Source organism: Lactuca serriola, chromosome 5, assembly GCF_051521515.1.
Source record: "Lactuca serriola cultivar US96UC23 chromosome 5, Lser_US96UC23_V15, whole genome shotgun sequence".
Taxonomy (NCBI): Eukaryota; Viridiplantae; Streptophyta; class Magnoliopsida; order Asterales; family Asteraceae; genus Lactuca; species Lactuca serriola.
In genome coordinates, this window is record NC_136412.1 from 353,604,282 (window position 1) to 353,612,777 (window position 8,496).

At 33.2% G+C, this 8,496-nt stretch overlaps 1 protein-coding gene across 1 annotated transcript; it reads left to right on the plus strand.

Moving 5' to 3' along the window:
- The first annotated feature begins 5,245 nt into the window (after positions 1 to 5,245).
- LOC145051132 (uncharacterized) lies at positions 5,246 to 8,064 on the plus strand. Its single transcript, XM_078999262.1, has 9 exons — positions 5,246 to 5,294; positions 5,612 to 5,902; positions 5,993 to 6,133; positions 6,185 to 6,291; positions 6,388 to 6,976; positions 7,132 to 7,348; positions 7,435 to 7,552; positions 7,669 to 7,719; positions 7,813 to 8,064. The coding sequence occupies exons 1-9, from the start codon at positions 5,246 to 5,248 to the stop codon at positions 8,062 to 8,064; spliced, it is 1,815 nt and encodes a 604-aa protein (XP_078855388.1).
- The last annotated feature ends 432 nt before the right edge of the window (positions 8,065 to 8,496 follow it).

Consider the following 8,496-nt stretch of genomic DNA (forward strand, 5'->3'; position numbering starts at 1 on the left):
ATGTTTGTTAAAGTTGCAAAATTCGATTTTGGTGAGTCTGCCTGATGAACTCGGCGAGTAGGCCCCTACTCGGCGAGTCCATAGAGGAACTCGGCGAGTTCGAGCGTCAGAAAGAGGCAGTTTCGGGATTTCTTGTTGTTTTACTCAAAGATACTTGCCTTAACTGTTATGGGTCATTAAAATTCGAATTTTAATCATATTTTGAGTATATCCTTGATTAAACAAAAGATAATTACCAATTGATTAGATAATAACTTCCTTATATGATAAAGTTTGATTATTTGTATTAATTTGGTAACTTACTTTGCAAGAAATTGAAATTAGGTCAAATATAGATAATGACAAAATAAATTGTTTAATTTATGTTATTTGTTATTTGATCCTTGTGTTATGAATAGTTTCAATTTTTCCCCTTTAGGTTTTATAGTTTAAATTTGAACTCAAAAGTTTTTGTTTTGAAATTTAAATAGTTGAAACCCTAATGTTTTGAAAAGGTTTCAAAACTTGCCCTCAAGTTTTGGAATTTAAATTTTGATTAAAAGTTTAATTTTGATGTATATTTAAATTCTAAACCCTAATGTTTTGAAATGTTTCAAAACTTGCCCTCAAGTTTTGGAATTTAAAAGTTGATTAAAAGTTTAATTTAGGAATGTTAAATTCTAAAACCCTAGTATTGTTTTGAAAAGTTCAAATCACACCCTTATGGTTTTATTAATTAATTAAAGTGTATAATTAAAAGAGGTTTAATAAACCCATAAAGTTTTGGTTTACAATTTAATTGAATTAAAAGTATAATTGTTAAATTAAACCACCTAGTATTTTAAAAGTGTAAAATACACCCTATACTATATACAACATTAAAAGTCTAACATTATATATATATGTATGAGTAAAAGTCAGTCATACTGTTAGTAGGCCTCATTCACGAAGCTCGTCTATAAGGGGTGTTTAAGGAAATTGCCTATAAAATGGCGATTGAATGGGTATCCACTCTTACCCACCGCACTCTTGACTAGTGGAGGGTCGTTAGCCGAATGGGTAGGATAGGACAAAACTTTCCATTATAAGTATAATGAAGTACAAAAGTAACTAAGGTGCTGTTTGTTTTGGAAGTGGTCAAATGTCTTTTGTCTTTTTCCAAGTTTGCGGAAGAAGACGGGCACTTGCAAAACGTCTACCCGTCAGAAGGGAAAAGTGCTCAAAAAGTACTTTTGTAGGAAAATAAACGAGGCCTAAATGTTTTACAAATTCCCAATCTTAGTTACTTAGGCAAAAGTGAATTGATGCAATTCCATGAAATTACACTTTGTGCCCTTGCGAAGACGTTAGTGGAGCATGTGTGGTTTACCGGCACACTAAATGGTTCTAAGCAAAGGTAGCAAAGGGTGACTCAATGTTTGTCATAGTTCGGTGGAGCGTGTGTGGTTTACCGGCACATCGAATAGGTGACTGTAACATGTGAGGGCACCATGTAAGTTTGCATGGTTATTCACACCCGCTTTGTGATCCTCGGCATCGCAGTCACAAACTAGAGGGGCATATCGAGATTTAAACATGCCATTGAAATGTTCAATGTATCTCAAAGGATCTAGGAATTTTCATAGATTTAAAACTTAAATTTCTTTTTCGTTTTTCATGGTGGAAATTAGTGAATCGTCATTCACTTACCTTCAAATATTCTGCAACTAGATTACGGCATCCCTTTTCTAGGTTGTAGCGTATTGTGTTGGGTCCTAGCCTTAATATCTCATTTGGGTGATTTATTAAGGACTCAATCAATCAATTAACTTGAATTCGTTTTCTCCCGTTTTGTAGATGTCAAAGTACGACAATTATGGTCTTCCTAAATCCCGTGGAACAAGCATTCCACATGAAGATGATATTCCACGATTTGATCGAGGAACAAGAAATCATGCTTCACTTCCTCCACCTCCTCCAATTATTCTCCCTAACCCACAAGTTCGAAGGCTTGAAAAGTTCAAGCTCACTCTAGCCCTTTTGGCAAGTAAACATAAAGAAGGAAAGTCGGTGTGTGCACACGTCCTAGGGATGAAGTCACACATTGATAGGTTAAGAATGTTGGGATCCATTGTTTGTGAGGAGATGGTTGTTGATTGGATTCTTCAATCACTTCCTAACTCGTATAGTGAGTTCGTAAGAGAGTAATATATGATGAACCACGACGTGACCCTTATAGATCTCACTTATATGCTTATTGTTGCTGAATCAGCAATGGTTTGGCGCAATAGAAAAGCAAAGTTGATTGGTGAATCCGCCTTCAAGACCTCTATGGATATAGAAAATGGCAATGAAAGACATGCTATGATCAAAAAGTTTAAGAGAAAGGCAATGTCTGAAGTAGTTCCATGTCCTGTTCCAAAAGAGTCAATTTGCTTTTATTGCCAAGAGAAGGGGCATTGGAGACGAAGCTGCCCTATTTACCTAAGAGATCTAAGAGATGGGAGAGTCAAAACGTATGACTCTGCTTTAGGTAAAATCCATTGACTAACTCTTTTAAGCTTATATTCTAGATTCTTAATACATAATGTGATAAGATTACAATTGATGTTTTGTAGGATCGAAGAAAAGAAAGGAAGCTTAAGGGAAAAAGTGAGCAGAATCTAACCGTGAGGGAATGGATTTCGATCGCATTACTTGAAGATTAGATTCTTGAGCTACTACTTAGAGTTAGAATAAGATTGCTAAGAAATATGTATAAGCATAAGTTTTTTAATGAATTACATTGTAAGGACAAATTTTTTTTTTCCGCAATAAAATAAATTTTGATTTTATACTATTTATTTATCCTTGCAATGGCATGCATGAAAATTGATGTTTGAGGATTTCTAATATTAGCAATAATGGATTTGTTTCTTAATTATGTTATTTGTGGAAATGTCGAAAATTTACTGAATATGGAAAGTTTCTCATCGCCCAAGTTCCAATTGGACAAAAACTTGGAATCATGCAACTTGGTTGCACGATGAATGAGAAATTTCATATTTGGAAATTAGACTAATTCATTGACAAAGTGTCAAGTGAAGGATTAGGAGATCGAGTACACAAAGTTACGTCTTGATCAAGATATTCGTCATGATTTAGAAAATATGATTATACTTATAAGATTAAGTGTAATTCTGAATTGATTGAAAAAGTTTAAATCAATAGCAGAACGAATAAGAAGAATCAAGTAGGCAGAAAGATAAGTTTCTCCATTCTAAGAAGAAGGGAGAGTACCTTTTATGCTTTATGATAGGTCTTAATGATTAAGAACCATATATCAATTGATCCTCTAAGTGAGTCTTAGTGCAATTATATGTATAAGAAGAGGAATCAAGAATTGAAGAAATGGTTAAATCAAGAAGTCAATCATACTTCGTTCCAAAACAAGTCTTGGAGTTAAGATTGTGAAATTGAGTGATAAGTATTAAGAAGGTTTATAACATTCATCAAATGTGGAAAGTTGTGATGTCTTGGATAAGACAAAGACCAACTAGGACCAATTTATGAAGTGTTTTGATAAAAGCTACACTAACTCTTGAATATTTGTCAAGAAATGTTTATTGACAAGAGAATCTTATATGTCAAGGATTCAGTGGGAGTCTTAATGGTCTTGAAAGGTTTCAAGAACAAATCAAAATAAACCTTATCGATCATCACTAGCACACGAGTTGAGGTTTACAACCTATCGTGTTGACACTATATTGCTTCTGTGTCGTTCCAATTGAGTTAATTATGCATGTGAGCCCTATGAGTTCTCATTTGAATGCATAAAAAGGCAAGGACCTTGATCAATGAAAAGTACATTGATAGGAAACGGTGAGCTGCTTAACTACTTGGAAGACATGGTGGGCAGCTGTGTTACCATAAGGCAAGAAGTCAAGATTAAGAAAGTTCGGTCCATATGAGTTTGAATTTGTCGTAAACTTTGGTTTTGACAAATTCACATGGATAGGAACACATCCACCATTAAAATCTAAGTGTCATAAGATTCCATCCTTCATGAAAATGACTGTGAGGAAATGCTTTCACTAAGAAAGATTTTAAAAAGATAGTGACTGTGAAAATTGGATTCTCGAATTCGATTATGGTTACGGTATCCCTTTCCATGATTCGAATTGTGAGATTTGGCAATTAGTCTGAATTGATTAGACACACATATGAGATATCTAAGGGAAAGGTGTATAAGCTTAGATAAAGGATTATCAAAGCATTAGGTATTAGAAACATGAACTTAAGAAATTCAATAAGTATTGTTTTTCTGGAAGTTAAGCTGGTTTCTGAATACATGTCAAAGCTAGTGGGAGCATAAGTGTTATGTTTATAATAATTATCATGATAGTGGGAACATAAATGTTATGATTGCATGATTATTATGGAAAGTATTGCAAGTTAGCAATATTAATTATTGAAAAACAAAAGTCATACTTTGCAAAGTTGTAAAGGTTGAATAGTTATTTTGCTATAATTAAGGGAGAGAATATTATGCTTCATTTCAAATCTAAAGGCTTAGGTTTTGGAATGTTAATAATATAGTCAAGGAAACATAGTGTGTTCATTATGGAATGTTAATAATTTAGTCAAGGAAACATAGTGTGTTCTCAAATTTCGATTATGATTACGGCATTCCTCTTCATAGTTGACTTCTTGCCTTATGGTAACACAGCTGCCCACCATGTCTTCCAAGTAGTTAAGCAGCTCACCGTTTCCTATCAATGTACTTTTCATTGATCAAGGTCCTTGCCTTTTTATGCATTCAAATGAGAACTCATAGGGCTCACATGCATAATTAACTCAATTGGAACGGCACAGAAGCAATATAGTGTCAACACGATAGGTTGTAAACCTCAACTCGTGTGCTAGTGATGATCGATAAGGTTTATTTTGATTTGTTCTTGAAACCTTTCAAGACCATTAAGACTCCCACTGACTCCTTGACATATAAGATTCTCTTGTCAATAAACATTTCTTGACAAATATTCAAGAGTTAGTGTAGCTTTTATCAAAACACTTCATAAATTGGTCCTAGTTGGTCTTTATCTTATCCAAGACATCACAACTTTCCACATTTGATGAATGTTATAAACCTTCTTAATACTTATCACTCAATTTCACAATCTTAACTCCAAGACTTGTTTTGGAACGAAGTATGATTGACTTCTTGATTTAACCATTTCTTCAATTCTTGATTCCTCTTCTTATACATATAATTGCACTAAGACTCACTTAGAGGATCAATTGATATATGGTTCTTAATCGCCACATCGTGGAGCCTATTTTCCACAGTGTGGGAGGCAAGTTTTTGAAATATATATATATATATATATATATATATATATATATATATATATATATATATATATATATATATATATATATATATATATATATATATATCGGTTCTGCTTTCAACCCTAGTTTATGCTTCAAGTAACTCTTGATTTTTGAAGAGCAGAGATGTAACATCCCGAATTCAGGAGGAAATGTAGCTGCTTGCCCTAATGTGACTACGGAGATCACTAAGAAAGTGCTTGAATCAATGAAAGAAAAAGATAAGAAAAAAAGGAAAGACAAAGAACAATAGAAATACTTAGATCAACAAGTTGTATAGACCTTTCTGAAAATGATGATGAGCAAGACAATACCCCACAGCCACAAGTTAAAAAAAGAAAGTTTGTAAGTTCTAGTAATGTACGGGGTCCTATTGATGATGTTTATAAGTCGGACCATGGAAAAGGAAAGCAAACTACATTGGATAAGAATAATCCAATTAAAGAGAAGTTGAAGAAGGTAGCTTGGAAAAAGATTGCGATTTGGGCTTATTCAGTAGGCTTACCTTTCAATGTCGTACGTGATGAAGGTTTCCAAGATGCAATCAATGCCATTGGAGAATATGGAAGAGGTAATCAATTTTGTTACCTTTCTTATTTGATTAATGTTAAGTTGTTAACATTTTTATATTTACTAATTTTGTTAATTATGTAAATGTTAGGCATGCCGGCTCCAAGTTATCATAATATGCGGGTGACATTGTTAAAGGACGTGTTAGAAGATACCCACAAGTTTGTGGATTCGTTTCGACCACAACGGAAGAAATTTGGATGTAGCATTATGTCTGATTTTTGGACAGATGGCAAGCATAGATCTTTGATCAATTTTTTAGTCAATTGTTCTACTGGTACAGTTTTTCTAAAGTCGATTGATGCATCGGAGCATATACATAATGTTGAATATATTGTGAAGAAGGTAAATGAGGTGATAGCAGAAGTTGGAGAGGAAAACGTTGTGCAGGCAATATTTGTTTCTAATTAGTTATTAGTTATCAGTTATTACTTTTAAAAAAAATTATATCCATTTTATTAATTAAGTTCTTTTTATTTCTTATAGTTTATTACAGACAACGGTTCAAACTACAAAGCTGCAGGAAAGATTTTGGAAGAACAACATCCAAAATTATTTTGGACTCCATGTGCAGCACACTGTATGAATCTCATTGTACAAGATATTGGGAAGAAAGAAGCAACAATCGCGACCGCTTTGACTGAAGCAAGAGCTATTGTGGTTTATATTTATAACCATGGAAGGATTCTCAATATGATGAGAAAGTTGACAAAGAATACAGAGTTGCACAGGTCTTGTGTAACTAGATTTGCTACCCAATTTTACACCTTACAGAGTGTCCATGAGAATCGACACCATCTCCAAGTTTTGCTTGTATCTGAGCAATGGAGAAAAAGTTACTTTGCAAAGAAAGCTCCTGGAAAGAGAGTTGAGAAGATAGTATCAAAGCAATCTTTTTGGGATGGTGTATATTTAGCTTGCCAAATAAATGCTCCATTGGTGGATATTGTTCGTTTGGTTGACACAGAAGAAGGACCGTGCATGGGGTACATCTATGATGCGATGAGTCGAGCACAAGATCAAATAAGCAAAAATCTAAATGATGGGAATAATGACAAAAAAAAAAGACTGGCAGGTAGAATTTTTTCTATCATTAAAACAAGATGTAACGACCAACTTCTTCATCCCTTACATGCAGGTATAAATCTTTTACTTATTAGTTATTAATTTAATTTAAAATAGTATGCAATTATTTGGTGTTAACGTTTTAGTGAATGACTTAATGTACAGCTGGGTGTTTCCTTAATCCTGCAATTTTTCATGGAGATAAGTCAAAGGAATATGAGGCCAATAAACAGATTATGACCGGACTTTATGTTGCTATTGACCGTCTTGTTCCCGATGAAGATGAAAATGATACTTTGAGACAAGAATTGAATCTCTACATTGATTTAAGTGGACAATTTGGATCCCCAGCTGCTAAAAGGAGTATGACAAAAGTTGCACCGTGTAAGTATAAAAATTATAATGTAACCAAAAGTTTTTATTTCTTAATTTTTATTAACTTTGGAACTTTTTTGTTGTAAAATGTAGATATATGGTGGCGTCTTATGGGATAGATACACCTATCTTACGAAAGTTTGTTATCATGGTTCTTAGTCAAACTTGTAGTGCTTCACCTTGTGAACGGAATTGGAGTACATTTGACAATGTAAGTTTTTTTACTTATTTTTAACAAGTATTTTTATAATTATAATTTATAAATGATATTAGCTAGATTGAAACTTCTAACATATTAACTAAAATATTTTAATTTGTTTGTTGCAGCTACATTCTAAGAAAAGAAATTGTCTTTTGCAACAAAAACTAAATGAACTTGTATTCATCCAATACAACCCAAGGTTGCAAAAGCGCTTCATGTCTTTATAAAAAAAATCTTTGGATCCTATTTTTCTACGAGATGTTGAGGAGAATGATGATTGGACAATACCAACGGAAGATGAGCTTCAAGACTTTGTGGATGGTGGTGATGACCTTCTTTGGTCAGATGTGCAAGAAGCAATGGGAGCGAATGTAGACGCTCAACCAAATATTAGGAGCGAACAAGAGCATTATAGAGACGATGATGGTGATGATATTACAGATGTGGGGAACAATCTTGATGAAGAAGTGAATGCTTTGGATGATGTTGACTCGGAAGCCGAACCCGTTCCATGCGATTAAACTATATTTGACACTTTGACAATTGACACTACGTAGTTTCTATATTACTATATTAGAATTTTGAACATTATGTTATGTTTTTCTATGAATTTTTAGGTTTTATGATATTAATTCTATATAGACTTTTTAGATTTTATGATATTAATTCTAAATATAATATAAAAATATTAAATTATATGTAATATTAAAAAAACCGCTATAACACCGTTATACCACCGCGAAAACCGCGATTTCAAATAGCGGCTTGTGACCGCTATCGAAATTTTGACCGTGATAACTGCATAATAAAGGAGAAGTCATATTGTTTAATTAATATTAGTCAAGAATTAATAAGAATTAAGTTTGTGGCTAAAAGAGATTAATTAAACTTAAGGGACTGGAATTGTAATTATAAGATAATTGCAATTGGGCTATGGATTGCCTTATATTATA

What these genes read in the sequence shown, in the direction of transcription:
- LOC145051132 (XM_078999262.1), top strand. Translation starts at nt 5,246, where the DNA reads ATGGTTCTTAATCGCCACATCGTGGAGCCTATTTTCCACAGTGTGGGA. An exon ending in GTCTGATTTTTGGACAGATG is followed by an intron (nt 6,134 to 6,184) that starts GCAAGCATAGAT and finishes CTACTGGTACAG; the next exon opens with TTTTTCTAAAGTCGATTGAT. An exon ending in ATTGGAGTACATTTGACAAT is followed by an intron (nt 7,553 to 7,668) that starts GTAAGTTTTTTT and finishes TGTTTGTTGCAG; the next exon opens with CTACATTCTAAGAAAAGAAA.